This window comes from Hyperoodon ampullatus (assembly GCF_949752795.1).
Source record: "Hyperoodon ampullatus genome assembly, chromosome: X".
Lineage (NCBI taxonomy): Eukaryota > Metazoa > Chordata > Mammalia > Artiodactyla > Ziphiidae > Hyperoodon > Hyperoodon ampullatus.
In genome coordinates this window covers 107,340,913-107,365,895 of record NC_136913.1, presented here as the reverse complement: position 1 = coordinate 107,365,895, position 24,983 = coordinate 107,340,913, and the positions used below count along the sequence as shown (strand labels likewise).

General features: G+C 40.9%; 1 protein-coding gene across 3 annotated transcripts in view; it reads left to right on the top strand.

The window, feature by feature from the left end:
* The window catches only part of TENM1 (teneurin transmembrane protein 1), a gene marked incomplete at both ends in the record, with an annotated part of 582,495 nt that overhangs the window by 437,542 nt on the left and 119,970 nt on the right, over positions 1-24,983 (top strand). For all 3 annotated transcript variants that reach the window (XM_079727499.1, XM_079727498.1, XM_079727497.1), the window contains 2 exons: positions 3,336-3,603; positions 18,043-18,186. In XM_079727499.1, the coding sequence (XP_079583625.1) occupies positions 3,336-3,603; positions 18,043-18,186 (412 nt within the window). The remainder of the gene's footprint in view (positions 1-3,335; positions 3,604-18,042; positions 18,187-24,983) is intronic.

Here is a 24,983-nt window from a genome sequence, read left to right as displayed (position 1 = left end):
CTATTTAGGTCTTCTGCCCATTTTTGGATGGGTTTTTTTTTTTTTTGATATTGAGCTCCATGAGCTGCTTATAAATTTTGGAGATTAATCCTTTGTCACTTGCTTCATTAGCAAATATTTTCTCCCATTCTGAAGGTTGTCCTTTCGTCTTGTTTATGATATCCTTTGCTATGCAAAAGCTTTTAAGTTGCCTTAGGTCCCATTTGTTTATTTTTGTTTTTATTTCCATTTCTCTAGGAGGTGGGTCAGAAAGGATCTTGCTGTGATTTATGTCGTAGAGTGTTCTGCCTATGTTTTCCTCTAAGAGTTTGATAGTGTCTGGCCTTACACTTAGGTCTTTAATCCATTTTGAGTTTATTTTTGTGTATGGTGTTAGGGAGTGTTCTAATTTCTTTCTTTTACATGTAGCTGTCCAGTTTTCCCAGCATCACTTATTGAAGAGGCTGTCTTTTCTCCACTGTATGTTCTTGCCTCCTTTATCAAAGATAAGGTGACCATATGTGCGTGGGTTTATCTCTGGGCTTTCTATCCTGTTCCATAGATCTATATTTCTGTTTTTATGCCAGTACCATACTGTCTTGATTACTGTAGCTTTGTAGTATAGTCTGAAGTCAGGGAGCCTGATTCCTCCAGCTGCATTTTTCGTTTGCAAGATTGCTTTGGCTATTCGGGGTCTTTTGTGTTTCCATACGAATTGTGAAATTTTTTGTTCTAGTTCTGTGAAAAATGCCAGTGGTAGTTTGATAGGGATTGTATTGAATCTGTAGATTGCTTTCAGTAGTAGAGTCATTTTCACAATGTTGATTCTTCCAATCCAAGAACATGGTATATCTCTCCATCTATTTATATCATCTTTAATTTCTTTCATCAGTGTCTTGTAATTTTCTGCATACAGGTTTTTTGTCTACTTAGGTAGGTTTATTCCTAGATATTTTATTCTTTTTGTTGCAATGGTAAATGGGAGTGTTTTCTTGATTTCACTTTCAGATTTTTCATCATTAGTGTACAGGAATGCCAGAGATGTCTGTGTATTAATTTTGTATCCTGCTACTTTACCAAATTCATTGATTAGCTCTAGTAGTTTTCTGGTAGCATCTTTAGGATTCTCTATATATATTATCATGTCATCTGCAAACGGTGACAGCTTTACTTCTTCTTTTCCGATTTGGATTCCTTTTATTTCCTTTTCTTCTTTGATTGCTGTGGCTTAAACTTCCAAAACTATGTTGAATAAGAGTGGTGAGAGTGGGCAACCTTGTCTTGTTCCTGATCTTAGTGGAAATGGTTTCAGTTTTTCACCATTGAGGACGATGCTGGCTGTGGGTTTGTCATATATGCCTTTATTATGTTGAGGAAAGTTCCCTCTATGCCTACTTTCTGGAGGGTTTTTATCATAAATGGGTGTTGAATTTTGTGAAAAGCTTTCTCTGCATGTATTGAGATGATCATATGGTTTTTCTCCTTCAGTTTGTTAATATGGTGTATCACATTGATTGATTTGTGTATATTGAAGAATCCTCGCATTCCTGGGATAAACCCCACTTGATCATGGTATATGATCCTTTTTTTGTGCTGTTGGATTCTGTTTGCTAGTATTTTGTTGAGGATTTTTGCATCTATGTTCATCAGTGATATTGGCCTGTAATTGTCTTTCTTTGTGACATCTTTGTCTGGTGTTGGTATCAGGGTGATGGTGGCCTCGTAGAATGAGTTTGGGAATGTTCCTCCCTCTGCTATATTTTGGAAGAGTTTGAGAAGGATAGGTGTTAGATAGTATTTAATGAGTACCTTGAGCGGGTACACCAGTCCTTTCACAGATATTAGGAAGCATGGGTCTCTTTCAATACAAGTTTTCAAACTGCTCTAGGATTGCATGATTCCTTAGGGAAATGAAATACCATGGTGGTGAGTGTCATGCTATCCTTCACTATTGTACTTCTGCCAGCACCTAAGAAGATAGAGCCAGTGGACAGCTTTGGTATCAAATAGCTAATGTAGGGCTTCCCTGGTGGCGCAGTGGTTGAGAGTCTGCCTGCCGATGCAGGGGACACGGGTTCATGCCCCGGTCCGGGAAGATCCCACATGCCGCAGAGCGGCTGGGCCCGTGAGCCATGGCCGCTGAGCCTGCACGTCCGGAGCCTGTGCTCCACAACGGGAGAGGCCACAACAGTGAGAGGCCCGTGTACCGCAAAAAAAAAAAAAAAAAAAAGCTAATGTAGAGGAAGAAAAACTGAGCAAAGAATAGACGAATAGACAGAAGGGATTTGTGCCCTCAGAAAGAAAAGAATGACTAGAAATCCTAGACAGTATGAGACAGAGAGTATTTAACAATCAGTTCTACTATGTGCACCAGTTTGGAAAAGGAAGAAGGGACAAGGTTGTAAGATAAAAATGAATAAGGGCAGAAAAATATCCACACTCTCCACGTCCCCTTAAATGTGTTAAATAGGATGGGCTCTTTCTTCAACTGTATTTGGAAAGTTGAAAGTCACAGAATACAAGATGTAGTTTTAGTGACCACTTTTGGTTAACTCCATCCATGCTAACGAACAAATAAGTAATAGTAATTAATTAAGGAAACCAAGAGTTATTTTCACTCTGGGACCAACGTTTGTAAAAGATTTGCAGAGGAGTTAATGGGAGTTATTTGCTTCTCAGTCACAGGTGCCAGCTTGGAAAAACTTGTTGCTAGCTATTGATACATCCAAACACAGAGAAATATGCAAGCAAAATTTGATTAAAAAGTTGGCCCTCGGGGTCATTGCAAAGCTCCAAAGAAGGCAAGTTTGATGGCATCAGGAAAGATTAGTTCTAGGGACACCATATTCTCTGTCATAAAATATCACTTGCTGGGGCTGCTTCCAGAGTCCTTCCTCTTAGAGAGTCTAACCGGAATAAGAGCTACAACAGTGGTTTGTGATATATAACTTAACACATCGAACAAGCTTTTGTGTCTGAATATATGAGAAAAAACCTTTGATGGAACCCATAGCACTGAAATCCTTGACATTCAGCAGTGTGATCTTCTCCAACTCCTACAAAGCAATTTTTGGAACATTGTTGAAAAACCAAAATTGTTATTTTCACAGTCTCTCCTGGAAGGAGAAAAAGGAGAGCAATCCTCAGGATAGGCTGGACATCTTGTCCGCATGCAGATTTGGTGCAAAATTCGAAACCTATGGTCATGTAGCCTCACAAAGATTCTAGACCAAACGCCTTGACATCCATAATCCCTTTAAGCTCTCTCCTTTGGCATGTTTCTAAGACAAAAGCATGCAGTATCCTTGCCTACCTGTGACCACTGATAAGAGCCAATGTGACTTTTTTTCTTTCAGGTTGTACAGGAGGAGATCCCCATTCCTTCCAGCTTTGTGAGGCTGAGTTACCTAAGCAGCCGCACCCCCGGGTATAAAACCCTGCTACGGATCCTTTTAACACATTCAACCATTCCCGTGGGGATGATAAAAGTACACCTCACAGTAGCTGTGGAAGGGCGACTCACACAGAAGTGGTTTCCTGCTGCAATTAATCTTGTCTACACATTTGCCTGGAACAAGACCGACATCTATGGACAGAAGGTTTGGGGCCTGGCAGAGGCTTTGGGTATGTTGAAATAATTCTGTGTAAATAGCAGTGCTGTGTTCACAAAACAGAAAGTACTAGCTGCATATTAATTTGTATTTGGAATAATTATGGGTTTTCTTCTATTTGAGGGATCTAAGGCACTTTTTCATTTAAACACTCCCTTTGGGCCTGTTTAGAGTTCCCTTTTGACACATTTTTGCTTCAAAACGATTTTAGTTCCTCTTTCATCATGGCTGCATACCAGTGGAATCACACAATATCTGACTTGTAACTGTCTCCAGCGCTGAATGTTGCCTTCTAACTGTGACCTTTGGTGTGGTGTTCTTCAGGTCACATTTTCATATTTGACATTTAGACTGTCATTTCCACTTAGAAAACACAAAATTTTAACTTACAAGCCTCTCCATGTACTATCTTTTATGTCTAGGATAGTTAGACTCCATTAACTTGTTACTGTGGTAGGTTAAATAAAAAGTCATCCTGCCTTCCTAGTCCTTTTGACTTTAAAACCTAGAATCTTACAAATAGCGGGGACCTTAAGAGGTCCTTGGGGGTCTATGGTCTTCAGATATTTAATTCCTTCAGACAAACGGCATTTTTTAAAAATGAGACTGAGACAGATTTGCCAACTTTTTATTTAGCCAAATAAGAATATTTTTTAAAGGAAAAAAAAGCCCCTACAATCTACTAATGCCTACCAGTACCATAATTTCATCAAGGAGGAATACCTTAACATCAAAAAAAGGAATAGTCTGTCTTAAGAAATGATAGTAAGCAATCTAATACTGATGCTCAGAGAGACAGACAGATAGGCAGAGAGACACCGATGTCTTTATTTCTCTCAGTCTGTAGAAGACAGTGAAAACTTCCTAAGAGACCTGACAGGTCTTCAGAACCACAGTTAGGAGCCATTGACTCTTGTGCCTTCAGGCAGTAGCTCATGGAAACCACCCTTGGACAGATGAGAAGACTATTTTTAAAGTTCTCCAGAGGAGATCTTTTCATATTCTCCCTTGGAAGTGTCTATCATGGTATAATCCGCATATAACTGACCTATATTTCTTAGACTACAGTGTGTCAATTTCCTCTCTTTCTTTCCAGAGGGAAGCATAGGGAGGGGAAAAAAAAGACTGGTGACTCTTCTTTGCCCAAGAGACCCTCATATATTTAAATAATCAACTCATCTCTGTTGGGCTTTATTAGAATACAAGGACCGTGGAGTGGTTCAGATTTCCTCAGTTAGTGAGGAATTATTGTAACGACACAGGGGAAAGTAAGGAAGGAACAAGAAAAGGCATCAGCAGCCTCAAAGGTAGGCCTCATCAAATTGCAGCCTGGCTCGGGATACATTGTAGTCCTAGAAGATCAGCATCTGCTCTGTCAGCTGAGCAACAGCTCTGGTTGTCCCCTCTGCAGCAGGAGTCCACTGCTTCCCACCATGGAGACCCAGCCATACTGATGACAGAGCTCATCACTTCTCCCGTGGTACTAACTACCCTCTTTTTCTCTCAGCTCTTACCAACTCCATGATCTGGTGTCTTGCTCTGTATCTTGCATTCAGATCTCTCTTACAATATTGGGTTTTGTCAGCCAATCGCCATGCAGTAGAGAACATCCGAAGGCAGAGCTCTACCATTAGGCTAACTACCAATGAGGTCAGTGGCCAGCCTGTGGAGTCCTGCCCAATCCCTAGTCCAGTGAGTGTAGTGATGAAGAGAACAACTCTGGAGCCAGACTCCCTCCCTGAGTTCAAATCATCCCTTCTCTACTTACTAGCAGCTATGCAACACTGGGTAAATTACTTAATCTCCAAATGCCACAGTTTTTCCATCTATTAAATGGGTATCATAAAGAGAATGTTACAGGTTATTATGCTATGACGATTAAATGAGGTGAGTGAGTGCTGGTTGCTGGTATGGTCAGCATATTGGAATCACAAGTTATATAGCATGGCGCCTATGCAGGTGTTTGTTGCCTCAGCTTCTCTAATAAGGGAGCTGTGGGCTTAACAGGTAGGTACTGTGTTAATTATTCTCCATTTGCCCTCCCAGACACACACACACACGCACACGCACACACAGTCTCTTCTGTGACCTTCTCTGTGCTTTGAAAGACTGGCTTCTATGGACCACATTGCCTGGACTCCTTTGCTCTCTGGCTTCCCTCTTGATTTGGTCAATGGATGGCACCATCAGGAGACAGCAGGGTGGAAGGAGAGAGAGGTCAGGGTATTTATCCCTCTCCCTGCTTCACTGCAGTTCTGGCAGTGACTACACTGGAAGATGGGAGCTCCTGTTGAGTAGCCCCTCCTCCAAATCCCCAAGCTCTCTCTGGTATCACTCCCTCCCCTTACCCCTCTCTGCAAGCCCAGACAGCTTCCCAATGTTGCCAATCCCTGGGTGGGTCACGACCCTTGTTGATTCCCTTCACCCTGCTCACGCCTCTTTAAATAGTCCCTTCATGCAACTCTTTGCTGTGAACACTTCTGAGTGTGATATCTGACTCCTGCTGGGAGTCAAATATCACAGCCTGGCTAATGCCTACTCAAAGCCTCATGTTCCCCTCTCCAGGATATTATCCTAAAGCCTTTGCTTCACTAGAATAATCTAAAATTCCTCTAACTTTTCTCCATAGGGCTTTGTTTTCCAATTCTTTGTGGCTTTCCTCAGAACCCTTGCCAAGTTGTGAGATTTGGGGGTTTTTTTGTTTTTATTTTGTTCTTAAGTTGTGACACTTAGCAATTTACCCAGTACTCTGATGAAGAGCTGACCAAGGCAGTGTCTAGCAGTCATTTCTTGCTAGGGTTCACATAAATGCAACTCAGCCTGACTTTTTAAAAAAAGTAACAGCTTTATTGAGATATAGTTCACATACCATAAAGTTCACCCATTTAAAGTGTACCATTCAGTGGGTTTTAGTATTATCACAATGTTGTACAACCATCACCAACATCTAATTCCAGAACATTTGCATCATCACCCCACAAAGTAGCCCTATAGACACTAGCAGTCACTAGTCACTCCTCACTCCCCTCCAGGCCCTGGCAACCACCAACCTCCTTTCAGTCTCTATGGATTTACCTTTTCTGGATATTTCAAACAAATGCAATCAGATAATATGTGGTCTTTTGTATCTGACTTCTTTCAGTTGACATAGTGTTTCCAAAGTTCATCCATGTCATAGCAGGTGTCAGTCCTTCATTCCTTTTTATGACTGAATAATATTCCGTTGCATAGGTATACCACATTTCATTTATCCGTTCATCAACTGGTGGACTTACGGGTTGTTTCCACCTTTTGGCTATTGTGAATAATGCTTCTATTAACATTTGCATACAAGTATTTGTTTGAATACCTGTTTTCAATTCTTTGGGGGATATACCTAGGAGTAGAATTGTTGGGTCATATGGTAATTGTTTGACTTGCTGAAGAGTGGCCAAACTGTTTTCCACAGTGACTGCACTATTTTATCAACCTCACTTTATGCATAAAAATGTGTTATACATCTTCCTTTTAAATACTCCCAGTGCTGAAGATTCTAAACTTTTCCTCCTTGTTGTAGTTAAGCACTCTTAATGACTTAGTTTCTGATATATCCATGGATGATTGAATAAACAACTAAAACACAAAGAAAAGCAAAGATGTTCTAGTATACACACCAGTGATGAAGGCTTCATCCGTATTGTTTGTCTATGGATGTTGTTTTACTTCCTATTTCTACAGTTATGTTCCTGGTCAAAACTTGCTCCAGCATTCTGACTATAAACATGGCCTTAATTAAAATGCTGAAATATATATTGTTGGTTCCTTTTTAAGGCTAGTAACAGTAATAAAAGCAAGAGACAGTTGACTCACTCAGAAATATCCAAGGGAGAGGGAAAAAATGTTCCTCGTGGTGTTTTATGTGTACTTAAGGGACATTTTTTTTTAGAGTAGAGAAAGAAAATTGGCAAGGATCCCAAGGAAAACAGCCAAAATAATTTCAGGTGTGGTACCTAAGATGGAATATGGATTATTTACCTTGTAGGAAGTGTTCCTGATAACTTAATCATGGTTAAAGGGATTTTATTTACTACCTAGTCTCCATTTCCACTTCCGCGGAGACTAAGGGAATTTTCCTGACAGTGGTAAAGCATTAGGATGAGTGGTAGAATGAAGATGGACAATCTACTTCTCTGAAGATGGATTGTGAGTGCCTTAAGAATATAACAGACAATAAATAGTTCAGGTGATAAATGGATGGAGACAAAGGGATCAAGTATGTTACCATTGAATTCACACCTTAATAGATATGATTGAATCTAAACAAAGAAGCAAACATTTAGTTGTACTCCTAGCCATATTTTTTAATCACTTAACTGATGTTAGAAGAAACAGGCTAAATTTTGCACCAGATATTAACAATGGTACTATATATGACACTTCTCAGATTTGCTTCAAATTCAGAAATCCTAGTATAGGCTTTTGGTAGGTAGAATAATAGCCACCACCTCCTAAAGATGTAAATATATTATGTTACATGGCAAACGATAATTAAGGTTACAAATGGGGTTAGGGATGCCAATCAGCTGACCTTGAGATGGAATGATTATCCTGGATTGTCCGGGTGGGCCCACTGTCATCACAAGGGTCCTTAAAAGTGGAAGAGGGAGGCAGAGGGGAGGTCAGAGTTAGAGGATAATATAACTATAGAAGAAAGGCACAGCAAGATGCAGTTTTGCTGGCTTTGAGGATAAAAGAAGGGAGCCAAGGACCAAGGAATGTGGGTGGCCTCTAGAAGCTGGAAAAGGCAAGGAAATGGATTCTCTCTTGGAGCCTCCAGAAGGAACTCATCCCACTGACCCCTTGATTTTAGCTCAGTGAGACCCTTTTCAGACTTCTGACCTCCTTATCTATAAGATGATAAATCTGTCTTGTTTGAAGCCTTTAAGTTCGTCATAATTTGTTACAACAGCAATAGGAAACCAACCTTGACCACTATTCTTACAGTCCCAGTTATAGCTAGGATTTTGATTAAAACTATGGCTTGAAAGGTCTCCCACTCTTCTTCCTTCCCATGCCAGTTAAATATGAACCTCTCCCACCTGTTTCTGGGTGATGGAGAAAGAGATCAGATTTAAACAAGCTGAATTTGAAATGATGGTGAATATCTAAGTTGAAATGCCCACTTAGTGTGAAATGTGGGACTCTTGTTTCCCCCATGGCTCAGCTGTGGGAAATTGGTGTGATCTCTAAGGGCTAGAGTGTCACAAAAGAAGAATAGATTGTTGAGAGACAGGCAAAATGAGAAAAGGAGTACTTGAGATCCTAGGGTATCCCACCAGTTTTTACAGTGACACAGATTTTGCAACTAGAGGGATAATACCAGAGTGAATAAATTACCAACAGAGGTTGTGTGAACTAATTCCTTGGAGAAGTATCAATGGCAGCTGATAAGATTGATTAATCCAAGTACAATATTGATCAAGTGGAAGAAGAATAAAATCTCCCTCAGGGTTGCAATACAAAAACCACAATCACTAGTTCATCCGGCTTAAAGATTTTGTTGTCTGATACACAGACAAGACTCCCCTGCTAAAAACTCCATGTGAGCATTTGAAATAATTTGGCCTTAGTACTTTATTCTCTGGCTCTAAATAAGGTATGATATCTGGAAATCATTGTATATTAGTTAGTTTCTTTCCCAACTCTGCTGCTTGCAAAACAGTGTAAAAAAAAACTTTTTTAAGTTCACAGTGCTGTTAAAATTCTAGAGACGGCTTATTTAATTTGACAAACAGGCTTGTTCAGGGGCTCTGATCTGCATCCATTATATGAATTTTGTCAAAATAATTCCCTATGTCCGCCTGTGTCCACATACCTTATCAATATATAATAATGCATTCTGCCCGGTCTTCATTTTAATTAAATTAAACTGCAGTGGTTTGGAGTCCTGGAAGTGCAGGAAATCAGCCATCTGCCTTTAGTAGCACTGCTATAAACAATTCTATTTTCTTCAAGGTTATTGGCAACAACAATTGCATAATTATTTAGTACAGTAGTTTGGCAAGAAAGAGTGGTGTTTCAGGGAGAACTAGACTTCCTAAAGGTTCACGACGCAACGGAGTCTGTCTAAATTGTGTTAGAGAGAAACAGGGCAACATTAATGGTAATAGGCGCTAAGCTAAGTTTGCTTTGTGCACACAAAACATCCCCAAGAATGAGGCTTTAGTGTTCATAAATTTCCCTTCAGTAAAACCTAAGCAGGCTGGTCAGCCAGAAAAATAGCATCCACTGAATATTTCGATAATAAATGGGTAGTGCTTTACAATTTACAAAGTTCTTTCACATACATTTTCTCATTTTAATCCTTATAACATTCCTGCCTGATAGGTGTGGCACGATGAATATGATCTTCATGTTACAGAGCGGGAAACAGGTTCAGAAAGAACAAGTGATTTGCCGAAAGACTGTTCCAGAGCAGGGATTCAAACTCGGGTCTCCCAGTCCTGAGTTCTGCATGCCTTTTACTGCTGCCTCTCTTCACTAAAGGGACCAACCCACTTTACTGAGTACCCAATTCAACGCCCCAGTGGCTTTCTGTCAAAGAAGCTAGCAGAGATAATAATCTTTCATCATTTCTCTCCACTCATGAATTCGTAATCATTAACTGAGAGCAGGGCTGTTTTATCCATTCAGCTTTATAGGCACAGCACCAAGGATGTGAGTTTTTCAAGGACCTACAAAAATCTTCACAACCTGAAAAATAAATTTATTGGCTGACTAAGAAAACCAGGAATCAACATTAATAAATCGATTAAATAAATGTCTGCAAAATGGAGCATTATGTCAGCTTGTCAACTCCAACTCAATTTTCACACTTACACATGAAATGTGTTTAATGTTGGATATGGGTTGTGGGTTGTATCCATTTTAATATTTCTCATAAGATGTGAGACCGGCCCTCCGAAGAGTACCTAGAGCTTACCAGGGTTTTTAAATGACCCTTGATTGACACTCTGGTAAGCAAGTGGTCCGTGCCCATTTCAAACTGCTGGTCACACCCAGTATTAGACTGTGAAATCCATTTGGTGAGTCAATCAATATTTTTTAATGGAATAAAATGGAATGGAATGGAATGGAACATAAGTGAATAGAATAGAATAGAATAGAATAGAATAGATCAGAATGTAAAACTATGAGGAGAGTATGGTTTTGGAAAACTTCCTTTCACTTATACGTGTGTGTATGTGTGGGTCACATTGTTGGGTCACAATTAAATGACTTTCAGGCATAAGAATTTGAAAGCCATTGGCGAGCTAATATAGTCGAGACAGAAAAATTAAATGATTTACCAAACCATATGGTTTATTTTCCAAGTCAGCATTTATGACTGTTCTTGCCTCCCAGTCCCCTCTACCAACCCATCTCAGGGCATTATGGCGATATCTCTTCAAGATTAGGTGACCATATATATAATTTGTCATTCAAACCAATATACTCTTGAGAGTGAAAGAGGATGCTGTTAACAATAGCATAACTGGATACTGTTTGGGGCCAACCAGGATACATGGTGCTTCTGCTTCAAGGTTATCCCTAGCTTCCAATCCTTATACCTTAAATTCAGAGCAAATAAAAGGTTATTTATGTAAAGCACTTCTGAATCATGGGTCTTGCCCTTAATAGCTGTGATCTAGCATAGAGGTAAAAGGCACTTGCTAAGAAGTGACTGGGTTTGAGCTCTGGTTCTGCCATTTACTACTAGTCAGATGACCTTGGACTAGTCACTTCACCTCTCTGAGTCTATTATCTCATCTATCAAATGGGAGTAAGTATATCTTCCTCATGAGCTTGCATGAGTCTTCAAATTAGGTAATATACACAAAAACGTATTTAACTGTTAGGTGTTATGCAAATGTCAGGTGATATTATTTTAAGGAGGCCATGGATGAAAGTTCCAAAAGGCAGGTAACCCTTCAGGGTATGGCCTCTCTGACATGACAAAGTATACTGCCCTGTGTAATATCCACTGTGTCTGCAGTGCTTAGCAAATCACCTGCCTGGCACATAGAACTGCTCAGCGAAGGTTTGCTGAGTCATTAAATAACCAGCACCTTTCTTTCCATTACAGTATTGCATCCCCTTTAATCAATCACATTGTTTCAAAGGATAGCTAGTCCATTTTCAAGGTGAATCCATTTCCTAAACCCCCTCCCAAAGAAAAATGCCTAAATACTGCTAGAAGGTAGTAACCTTTTGTTTTCTTTTGTACTGGGTGAGGGGCGGGGGAGCGGGGAAGGGGTTGTTCTTTTTTTTTTTTTTTTTTTTTTTTTTTGCTGTACACGGGCCTCTCACTGTTGTGGCCTCTCCCGCTGCGGAGCACAGGCTCCGGACGCGCAGGCTCAGCGGCCATGGCTCACGGGCCCAGCCGCTCCGCGGCATGTGGGATCCTCCCGGACCGGGGCACGAACCGTGTCTCCTGCATCGGCAGGCGGACTCTCAACCACTGCGCCACCAGGGAAGCCCTGTTCATTTGTTTTTGATGCACTACCCAGACACCGACTATCTAGCCACCCTGACCTTCTTTCAATCTCCCAAAGATATGAAACCTCAAAGCCTTGCCCACATGCCGCGCTCTCTGCCTAGAATGTTCTTCCCTGTTCTTCATGAGGTAAACCCCTTCTACATGAAGAGGCTTTCCCTTGTCTTCCCATTCCAACTTAAATTCCCGTGTTACGCTGTCTCATAATACCCTGCGCTTTCCCACCATAGCAGTTATCATGATTTGTGTGTGTGCGTGTTGTCTTGTTTCATATTTGTTCCTCTCGCTAGAATGTGAGCAACGCGAGCTCCACTGGGGGGAGTGCTATCTTGTTCCGTCTTATTCCTTCTCACATTCCCAGTGCCTGACGACAGGAAGTACTCATTAAATATCGTGAATTTGTTCACCCTGCCTTCTGTGGTACACAGGTCATCTGGGTTCCAGGTTCGCTTTTATGCAGCTAGGCTCGGACAAAGCAGCCCGAAAAAAAAAATTCTTAGGTAAGTTGTCAGTGTACAGGACCTCTTGGCCGAAGCGCTGTGTGGCTACCTCACTCCTGGATGCTTTTTACCTTTTCTACCTGTATTTTCTCTTCATTCAACTACTGTGTCGCTTTTAGCACTATGATGTTTAAACTGGTAGGGTTATTTTTGTAAACCGGTAAGGTGCAGATCCTAAGTAAAATATTACCAAATTAAATCCAGTGATTCATTAAAAAGATAATACATCAGGGCTTCCCTGCTGGCGCAGTGGTTGAGAGTCCGCCTGCCGATGCAGGGGACACGGGTTCGTGCCCCGGTCCGGGAAGATCCCACATGCCACGGAGCGGCTGGGCCCGTGAGCCATGGCCGCTGAGCCTGCGCGTCCGGAGCCTGTGCTTCACAACGGGAGAGGCCACAACAGTGAGAGGCCCGCATACCGCAAAAAAAAAAAAAAAGAAAAAAGATAATACATCATAACCAAGTACCGTAGAGTGTATTTTAGGACCTCAAAGATGGTTCAGCGTTAGGAAATGTATTGCTATAATTTACCACCTCAATAGATTAAAGGAGAAAACTATGTGAATATCTCCATAAGTACTGAAAAGGCACTTGGTAAAAATTCATCACCTGATTCTGACACTCTTAGTAAGCCAGGAATAATAGATAAACAAAGCATTTCAGGCCACTGGGCACTGTGTCAAATTGAGGAGTCTCTGGGGTTATCCTATCTTTGAGTAATCACTAGAGAATAGGAGAAAGTAGAAGTCATTCTGGGAGCAGGTACCCGTTCTCAGTAGATAGCATTTTATCTGTAGTTTTTGTCTATTGTGGCCGTGGCCTTCATTTGGTTTGTTAGGCCTCTTGTCTTTTATTGTTGTTGTTTTATATTAATCTATTTTAAAAGTATGGGAAATATTTCTTGTTCTATTTAATGATTTCTTTTCAATAAGAAGGTTTCGATCTTGTTGTTACTTACCTTTTAAATGTGATGAAATTATTTTTAGATGTTCCTTGAGTTCATGAAGGTAACATAAATTTCTTACACTGACTATCAGGCTACTTTTAATTATATATTGCCTTCATAAATGCAACCATTATGAATTCTGAAGCCTTAGCCTGAAGCTGTTGAAAATCATCTGCTTAATCTTGTCATATTTTGCACATCAGCTTCATTGCATGGCATCTTTACCTTGGCTGTTTAATGTCAGTCTCCTATCGCAGCCCTTATAGGTGAATGTCACAGTCACTAAATCGGGTGTCAGGAGCACTGTGGCCCTCCACCTTCTTTCAGTCCCCGAATCACACTAATGCTGCTACTCTAAGTAGAGTGTAATTCAGTTACTATTTTTCTAATGTCAAATGGCTTTGGGGGAGCAAGCTGCAGTCTTTCTTTATAAGCCAGTAGAATAAAGTCTTCTTTATAAGCCAGTGTTGTTGCAAGATGACTAACAGTGAAGTCAGGTGCAAATCCTGTGACCAGAGGACGGCATCCTCTACAAAAGTAGCAAGGCTATCTTGACAATCAGTGACTCTTGGTTAAGGAACATCCCATTAATATCTCTGTGTCAAGGTGAGGGAGAGAATAGGGAAGACAGAAATCCAGACGGAATTAAGGGTGTCACAAGAGAGGCAGTCACATGGTTCAGAGAAAGTATTCTGCCATATTAACGGCTCTTTCTCAACTGCCTTCCCAGTATGTACACACCAGCATGGGACCACTATACCAGCTCCTAGGAAGAATAGCCTGGGACCCCCTCCTTCCCCACCTATCTCCACTCACTGCCAGACTGGTCTATCCTCCATAGCGCCTCTGAAGTGTTGATGAATAATTATTCTTTCTTTCCTATTACACTGTTCTTCCCAGGTCCCACTCCAGAATGCCAGAGGCTGAATCCTTTGCCTACACCGTGCTGTGTTGATGATCAGATGTGAGAGGCACCAGGCCACCTGGAAAGTGGTAGTGGGTCCACTCTGCTTATTTAACTGAGACTCAGCTGTCACAGTACCAGGCAGAGTGTAATGTCGGGGCTCAGCCTTTTCAGTGCCAGCCCCTGAGTAGCCCTTTTTTCCCCCATATTTAATTATATGAAAAAGAGTAGGCGTTCAGTGCGTTACAGTCTGCTTCCATGAGAGGAAGTCTAGGATTGGTTGCTACTGTATTTGCCAGTTCCTTGTGCATTTGGAGAGCAGCTCAACTCCGTGGGGTGAAACGTCTGCCTTCTCATGCACCGACTGCAAGTTCCAGGATTCTGTTAAAGCGGCTGCTGTCAGGAAGAAACCTTGCCTTGTTACTCTGAGCAAGGAGCCACATACAAAAATACCCCGACACACAGCCATTCTCATTAAAGTCAGTTGGAATTTTGGACAAGTCTTAAGTATAAATCATAACATTATTAGCTCAGAGAGTTTTCTCAAGAGAAAGTAAATCTAATAAAAATTAGAGGGAACTTATTAAGTGGCCTCCTTGTTGCTATTTGCTATGACTAGGGGAAAAAATAATATAATTGTGGGGTTTGCAGCCAGTGCACTTTTTTGTGGTGGGCTAGAGAGCAATTCAGACATGAGGAGGTGAAGAGAATGACTCATTACCATTGCACTGAGGATACTTTATGTAAGCATTTCCTGCCACAGAGTTGGGAGGATCTTTGTTCCTGAGAGGAAAAAAGCAGGCTCCAAACCACCATCAGAGGTCACCAGGGCACACTACTTATTTGCAAAACTGCACAGTCACCTTCTGGAGAAGAGATTCTAGGGGAGCACATCAGGCTTAAAATGTATAAGAGGCAGATCCTGACAATAGCAGGGAAGGAGATGTGGCTTTAAGGGAACTTGTAATCATTATCGTTGTGATTATTTATTAATCAAGACTTTTAAGTGTTGGCAAGAGGGCTTCCCTGGTGGCGCAGTGGTTGAGAGTCCGCCTGCCGATGCAGGGGACACGGGTTCGTGGCTGGGCCCGTGAGCCGTGGCCGCTGAGCCTGCGCGTCCGGAGCCTGTGCTCCGCAACGGGAGAGGCTACAACAGTGAGAGGCCCGCCTACCGCAAAAAAAAAAAAAATGTTGGCAAGAGAAGCAGAAACTGTGTTATTCTTCACACCAACATGGCCCTAAGTGTGCTTTCTCACCCCCTGATTTTTCCAACATGAGATACAGTGCTCTCTTTGGCTTTTGGGTTTGATTCCCCAACTTGAACTGATCAAATACAATCTTGAAAGAATGCACTCTAGAATCATAGAGTGAAATGCTAAAAGGGGACTATAAGAATTATCTAGTACAGCAGTTTTTGATCTGAGATCTTTATTTAGACTTCAGGAGATCAGTGATCCCCCTAGAATTATATATAAAATTTTGTGTGCCTATGCGTTTTTCTAGGAGGAAGATCCATAACTTTTATCACATTCATAACAAAAGGTTCCCTGACCCAAAAGGGTCTAAGAACCACCAATTCTAGTCCATCCTCTCCCTTCCTCCTTTGTTACCAATGAAGAACAGACTCCCAGAGACGGAGAATAATATGCCTGCAACCACACAGCTAGTTAATGGCAGACCCAAGAACTGAAGTCTCTTCTGACTCTAGGTCTGAAACCAGTTATTTCCACTATAACAGAGTTGTTTTAACAAAGCACTGGGGACATGATAAGATATCAAGGAGATTGTAGACAGCAGTGATTTGTGCCACACGTGTAACCTGAACTAGATTACCTTTGAGATCCTCTTCACCACTGAAATTCTGTGTTTCTATCCATGTTAATAGAGAACAGCATTGAACCAGATGATCGCAAACTAATTTCCCTTTAGAAATCATTTCCACTGTATGATTAGTCTTTCCTGTTCCCTATTGATCTCCCTTGCTAACAGTGCTTGGTTAGAGCTAATACTAAAATGAGTTTGCATTCCAAGAGTCTTCACCAGCTGATGGCAGGGTAGAAGGGCATCCCCATCAGGACCAGCTACATAATTTGCAGGGCCCAGTATTAAATGAAAGTACCCAGCCTCTTGTTAAAAATGTATTAAGGATTTCAAGACAGTGACAGGAGAACATTAAACCAAGTATGGGGCCCTTCTAAGCGTGGGCCCCTGTGTGGCTGCGCAAGTCACGCACCCGTGAAGATGGTCCTGATCCCTATTAAAGCCTTGATGGAGGGGGGACAAAGAGAAGTAAGCCTGTGGTTTGAAATTGGCCACAGATGACCCCCAAAGGTAATGAGTTGTATATTCACAATCATAAGGACTTTTTGGCTTATCTGTGCATGTGCTTGCACACACACATGCACGTGCACACCTGAATCAGTTGGACTAAAATTACCGTCTTTTCTCTTCACCTAATGCCCCAATCCAACACTAGTCTGCTTGAATTTTTCCTCTTAGGACCTATTGCACTGGCATTGTTTAAGCACACATTTTCATTACCAGTTTTCATAACCAGATGCCAAAAAAGAAACGAGTTCTCCAGGGGCATCTGAAGAGCCAGGTAGAGGCAGGTCCTCGAAAGCAATGGCATACGACCAGCTAGGGATATTTTAAGCTGCCAGAAAGGGGGAAAAGCAGCTTTGGGCTATGCAGTGTAGTGAGCTAATACTCTCAGGCTTAGAACATTATGAGGACACAAAGCATTTTAAATTCAAGAATCAGAACTCTGGGGTTCCAACAGGTAAGCAGATTTACCAGCTGAGAAAATGGTTCGGACTTGGGATACTTGAGTTCTACATATTTCAGTAGAGCAGAGGCACCCAAGTTACCACATTCTGCACTTCCCATTTTAGCAGCATACTGGGGTTCCCAGTTTAATGCACGACATCCGTGCTTCATAAGGGTTGGAGCCAAATGTTGGGTGATGTCCCATTGGTTAGAAACCAAAGCCTAACATGCACAAAGTGGAATTTACACTCACAGTGCCTGTAGCACTCTAAGCAAACTCAGACTTCTTGGCAAACTAAAGGCCAGTTAGCATGGGAGAAAATATAAATGGGCAAATCAATTTTTATTAGTCTCATGTGTAGTCAGTTGTTGTATAAGTGGCCCAGTACTCCAAAGCCAGCTTCCTAAGTGCATTTTGCACTCCAGAGAGATCAGAAAACAACTTTCCCTGCACTTCTACTACAAAGGTAAAGAAAGAAATTGTATCACCACAGCTTAAGCCTTCAGGGAGCTTATTTCTTCAGTTTTACAACACAGCCTTTTACCCAAAAACCCATACTAAAGCTTGATGTCCAGAACATATGGTGCGTACCTAATGACAGCCTCAGTGAGTCACTCATTCATATATTTATCCAATATGCACTGACTGGTCACTTTTGGATGCCCGATGCTATGCTAGGTGAAAAGTATTTCTGGTCAAATTTCAACCCAAATCAGAATTCAATAGCAGGTGTGTTAGCCAGAGGCTTACCAACCAGTGCAAAAATGAAGCAAATCTTTTTAAATGTTCTAATGTGTTATTAACTCTTTGTTTGCAGTGTCTGTGGGATATGAATATGAAATGTGCCCCGACTTTATTCTCTGGGAAAAAAGGACTGTTATCTTACAAGGTTTCGAGATGGATGCTTCTAACCTAGGAGGCTGGTCATTGAATAAGCATCATATTTTGAATCCTCAAAGTGGTAAGCACATTTTTTGATATTTATTAATACTACTTTCCTAATGCTATATACATATATATGTAATACTTATTGCAGAAAATTTGGAAAAGTACAAGGAAAAAAGTACTTATAAGTCCACCACCTAGAGATGACCACATTATATTTCTTTTCAAATGGATCTGATTTCAAATTAGTGCTAGTAGAGTGAGACCTCTTCACAAAGTTATATGAAACTGGGTTTTAAGAATCATCTGTCGGGGCTTCCCTGGTGGCACAGTGGTTAAGAATCCGCCTGCCAATGCAGGAGACACAGGTTCGAGCCCTGGTCCGGGAAGATCCCACATGCCACGGAGCAACTAAGCCCGTGCGCCACAACTACTGAGCCTGTGCTCTAGAGCCCGCGAGCCACAACTGCTGAAGCCCACGCGCCTAGAGCCAGTGCTCCGCAACAAGAGAAGCCACCAGAATGAGAAGACCGTGCACTGCAACGAAGCATAGCCCCCGCTCACCACAACTAGAGAAAGCCCTCACGCAGCAACAAAGACCCAATGCAGCCAAAAATGAATAAACTTATTTTTAAAAAATCATCTGTCATTACTGCACTATCCCAGGTGATTAACCAGTTTATCTGACATTGTAACCAACTTCTAAAAATTGGAATGATATTTGCCGTATTTCATATGATCTAAGACACCATCGATTATAAGTACACCATTATTTTATGGAAAATGCTGTCAATTAAACAGTGACACACATTGATTGCAAGATACATACTTATTCCAGAGATGTGAAAATAGGAAGCAAAATGTGCATCTTAGAATTAATGAATCAACTAAGTGATACAGTTTTTAAAGAGTTTTAGTGAACTCTGTCCCATTTTAAACACAACAACCCTGCAGTGTGGCCTTAACCCCATTTAAAAATCAAGACTCCGAAGCTGAGTCACGTTACTTTCCCCTAGGGCTCACAGTAAGTGGCCAAGAGCTGTCCATGTGCTCTTTCTCTACGCCAGTTTTTTATCCACATAAATGTCAGTATATGCAATAAGAAGCTAGGGGTAGAGTAAAGGGACAGTAATGGGTAATAGAGAAAAAGAGGTAAGAGGAACACAGGGGAAGAAGAGAAAGAATCTGGGAAAAGAGTACAGCTCTAGACTTCACTTAGTTTTAAGCCTCCTAAGTCCTGGACTTAGGAAAGAGGGAAAAGCAGTGAGAATCAGGACACTCCCATCTTCAACCTTTGCCTTCTTTGTACCACTTCTCCTGCTGTCACTCTCTCCTAGTTTGTAATTTAAATGTTAAATAAATCAGGAGAGGAGACCACAGGTGGCCCTTAAGTCCATGCTTCTCTCAAACTGATTTTGCTACCCTGGTTATAAATGCTTCATCCAAGTCACTTCATCTCCTTTTGCTGGGAAACCAATCGTTGGTGTTTCCATCCAGCATCATTTGAACATCTACTGGTAAGTTTTCACCGTGAAATGATATTCCTTTTCATCTAAAGAGGCAGATTCTGACCAACCTTTAGTAGAATGTGTACTTTGGGTTATTTCTCCAGGACTGGGGAAATGAATGTATATATGAGGCAGCTACACCCTTCCATCCAGCTGCCCTTGTATCCCTCTTACCTTTGTGAAAGGCCGGGTTATCTTGTAAGGCCATGAACTGACCAAGGCTAAGAGATCCGTTTTATAACCACACCTATGGTCTTATTCATTTGCACCGTAGTTAAATCAACCAATCCAACCAGCCACACAGGCTGGGAAATTTTGATCGGCAAAGCTAACCAGGTTTGCTTCAACCACAGAATGAGACCACCTACCGGAGTCCATTGCTATATGCCCTTGTTGTACCTCCTTCCCCCCATTCAAGGAAGATCCTAAATTCCACTTCCAACTGTTTTTTTTTTTAAGAGCAAAGATTCAGGCACGGATATAAAATGTCAACTTTTTTTCTGTTGTCAAAAGGAGAATCACAGTTTTAAAAGTATAAAAACGAAAGGGCAGATGCCACTTATTAAATTATTAGGTTTTTTGTTTTGATTTGAAAGAATTTGACATTTTAAGCAGCCGTTTCTTTTCCACTCACTTTTATTGGCTTGTATGGATTGTCTCTTTCAAATGCCTGTCATTGACATTAAACACAGAGTGGAAATGACCTCACTCCAGCCCCCAGCTGTGTGCTCCCAGTCCTATATTCTCTTACCATTTGCTTCACCCAGGTTTAAAAATTCAGAACAGAGGGGAGCCATTCAGAAAGTTGGCTTTAGAGGCCCCCCTGATTTCCACAAATGTGTCCTTTTCACCCCTGATTCACCAGTAATTGGTTTTTAGGTAATAGGTACCAAGTTATTTCTGGGAATCTTTTTAACAGCTTTACTGAAGTATAACTTATACACCACAAAATTTACTCATTTTAAGTGTACACTTCAATGATTTTTAGTAAATGGTAGAGTTGTGCAACCATCACCACCACAGAGTTTTAGAATATTTTTATCACCCCAAAAGATCCCTTGTACTCACCCCAACCCCACTAAATCTACTTTCTGTCTCTTTCTGAGAATTTTTATTCTGAGAAAGAAACCTTACTTAAGATAGATTTTTTAAAAGGAAGATTTGTTCATGTTATCATCTCATTTTTTGGCACATTGTATTTCTAACCAAGAACTGGTCACACTTGCCAGGAAACAGATCTGAAGGCAGCTCTGCCAGTGCCTTTCAGCCTGCCCTTGGACACGAAAACCTCTCTTGGGACATTTTCAGAATCTAAATCCCACCCATAAACGCAGTTTTAGAAGCAGGAATGATAAGTGTGAAGGAGCAGCTTTGAGAGGACCAATTAGAAAGCAATGCTCTTTCCCCCTCAGGTCAGACCGTCTTTTCTGACTGATTAAGGCCAGAGCCTAACTCTTTAGACACCCCGCTTTTTTGATCTGAGACAGATAGCAGATTAGAAACAAGAATCTGTCTTCCCCCAGTTTCCTCTCGCTGGTTAAAAAGACACCTGTAATTAGATTGGATGTCTGCTGCCATTCAATTCTGCAGTTTTTCTTTGGCTCCAACATCATTATGCAGCGGGTAGTTTCTAGTAGGCAGTGTTTTCAGACCATTTGTCATTTCAGTTGCAGCAACTGTATTTACCTGACAATTAACCATTGGTTGTGGAGCATTGTTTCCAAATATTATGCCTGATATATCGAGATGGTTCCTGCTTTCACTGTGAGATTAAAAAAAAAACTAGGAACTTGTGTTTTTCAATATTATTCCTTCAAAATACATCTTCTTAGTGATTACAGAGAGTACATATTTATTCTTTTAAGATAAATCAGTTCTTTAAAATTATGCCAGTTGAGTGTTTAAAATTATTAGGAAAAACAATCCAGGGTTCTGATTGGGTATTGTCATCTGTCTGAAATGGATAAAGAATTTCCTTTAACTTAGCCTCCAAGATAGGCCAGTAGTTTGTTGGCAAATGGTTTTAGTGGGAGGACAAGTAAGTTTCCATTGATCACGTTGGCATATCTCCCAGTTTGTGTTTATATCCTCTCAGTCAAGTCCTAAGAGAAATATGTATTGGGTCCCATGTTGTTCATAAGCCTGAAAAATGGTTTCTTCTTTGAAATCAGCATAAAGCACCACCCACTGGCTCCCAAGGGGAATTTTTACTTCAAACTTATTTATAAGCTTCAAAAGAAGTTCTGAGCAAGGTAGCAGGAAGATATGAGTAGTGTGTTTAAAAGTGTGCTTAACTTACTATACAACAGGCTTGACTTTTTGGCAGAGGAAAGGAAACCTTGAGGGAGAAAATGTGCTGTAGGGCTCCAGCCAGTGGAGTTTCTTTGTTGACTGTAAACAAGACACCCAGTCCTTAGCAGGAAGTTGGCCTTCATATAAATAATGTGTGTAGTCTCAGGATCATTTGATTCTGTTTTCAAAATGAGCATGTGTGGCAGAATAAACTGGAAAGGAGGCAGCAGTAATTGATCAAGATTTCCAGGAACATAAACAAAATATTTTCAAAGCAACCTTTTGCAGAAGAATTGGTGTTAAATCATTGTTGCTAGATGGTATGCCCCGGTTCTATGTAATGGAAGGTTAAACAGATTCTTGAAACAACAAAAACACCCTTCAAAATGATCTATCTTTCCGGGGCAATACAAAAGGGGTTTGCCCATTTTTGTTTTGATTGCTTCAGCTTTAAACAGGAATGGTAATTTCAGTACACGGGCACTTTAGTACCTTGCATGAAAGCAAGACATCAATTGTTGAGATGTAATCAGAAAGTACATTGCCTTATGTTTTATTTCCTTTAATCATTCTTCTTCTTTGATGGAGTGCTGGGCTTTCTAATGGAAAAGAGGAGTTTTAGAATTGCAGGCTTAGAAGAATGGTTTAGAATAGCCACCTTAGTTTTTAAATTGCCAGGAGCCTGGTAATAACATGTCATTTTGAAGGTAATTGTTAACTATACCATTATATTAATATAAAAAAAATGGAGATCTATCTGTGAAAATAGATGTTAATAGCAAATCTGCTATTTCCAAGCCCATAATTGGAAATATTTTTGAATGATATACCCTGTAGTGCATTGCTAAAATACTGACATGCTAAACAGTTGGTTTTCTCATTTATTAAAGAACATATCATAGTCTCATTGGTAGGATATTCAGTGAGTGATCATCAGGAGATTTCTTTTCAATGATGTTGTGCAACTGTCATACCAGTTCTCATTCACTTTCTCCCAATTCATTTAAATTGCAGTATTGATCACATTGCAATTAAGTGTTTTTTGAGAAATGAAATTCCATCCTATTAATCTACCTTAATTAACTATTCTAAACCTTTAGAAATTTCTTTACTGCCTAATAAAGTTATTAATAAAATAAATAAGAAAGTAGTGAGCCTCAAGATATCTATCTCATGGTTCTACAATGACAGACCAATTTGTTGGGGCATAAGCTCATAGCTGGTCCTGCAGATCATATGTTGAAAAAATAGCCAGAAATCACCTTGGGAGGGAAAGTAAAATTACTTAAGATTTGAAATCCAAAGGCTATATGAGTATGGGATTTCTGTTTCCTGGAAGGCCCCTTCTAGGATCATATTTGGTGCCATGGTTTTGTGCATGTTTCACCCTCTTATCTATTTTTGCCAGCAACGTTCCTATTTCAGAGTGATCAGTAGTTTCTATGGTAGGACTGTGGGACTAAAAGTTGGAAGAAAACTGAGGGAGACATTTCAGGAAATGTTTAGGGAGAGTAACAGGTAGTCCGAGGAGATAGATAGCAGGGGTCATGGGAGAAAAAATAAGACTGGACAGGATAACTGCATTCATTCATTTGCTGTCAGTTACTTCAGCCTGACACATTGGCATGCCTTCTCACCACATGGCTTTGTTTTTTTTTTTTTTTACCTGTCCTGGCTCATTCTGGGCAGACGTGAGCTATTTAGCACAGCAGTACTTGTTCCTTGGGTTTTCTGCCCAGGCTCAGCAGGTTTTCAAAATCATTGGAATTTGGACAAGGAAACTATAAGAGACTCAAAGCCTATTTTCAACATTTACTGAGCACTTATAACAACTTGGCCACAGGGATGGGCACTGAAACGCAGGAAGGAGTAAGACAGAGGGTGTGCATTCAAGGAGCTCATGTTCTAATAGGGAAGACAGAGAAGTGATGAAAACTGTATCACACATGTGGCAAGTGTTATAACAGAGCTATGGAAAACTGCACATACAGAGGAGGAAGTAACTAATTCTGGCTGGATAGAGCACTGGGGAAGAACTGAGCTGAGCTTTGGAGGATAGGTAAGAGTTTCCCAAACAAACAAGATGAGGAAGGCATTCAGGATAGAGGGACTAGCAAAGTACAAAAGCAGAGAGGAAGGGCTTCCCTGGTGGTCCAGCGGTTAAGAATCTACCTTCCAGTGCAGGGGACGTGGGATCGATCCCTGGTCGAGGAACTAAGATCCCACATGCTGCACAGCAACTAGAGAGAAGCCCACGTGCCACAACAAAAACCCGCCACAGCCATAAATAAATAAATAAATGATTTTTTAAAAAAAGCAGAGAGTAATGGAAGCATGTGAAAACACTTGTAAATAGTTTGCTGTAGCTGAAGCTCAGGAGACACAGGAGAGGGCGATGAGACAGAAGGCTGAAGAAGGAGGCAAGAGCCAAATCATGAAGGACTTTGTATTCCTTAATAATAAGGAATGGACCCCTTACTCCACAGAGGGTGTGGAACTATTAAAAGGTTTTAAGCCACAGATTGAAATAATCTCTATGGCAGGAGTGTGGACAGTGGTTTGGAGATGGGTATGCATGGAGACCAGGAGACCAAGAACTTAAGACAAACTGAACGAAAGCAGTCGTGGTAGGAACGGAGACCATGAAACTGGTTCAACATATTTTAGGAGGTAGACTCAGTGGGGGTTTAGTAATTAATTAGGTTTAGAGAGTGAGGAAAAGAAGAGCCACAGTGGTGCCCACATTCCCAACTTGGGTAAATACACGCCTAGTGATACCTCGGAAGATCAGTAGGGAACACAGGAGGAGGAGGAGGGTTTGGTAGGGGAGTGCAGAAAAATAAAATAAAATAAAAATAATGAGTTCAGTTTTCAATTTGTTGAGTTTGAGGTACCTGTGAGGCATCCAAGTAAAGAGATCTACTAGGAAATTGCATGTCAGGTGAAAACTCTAGACAGGAGAAAGTTTCGGCATAGAGAGATGGGAGTTAAAGCCGTGAGAATGGATGAGATTGCCCACAGAAAATGACTGCAAAGTATTTTCCAGCATTCTCATAAGTCAGTATCTCTATTT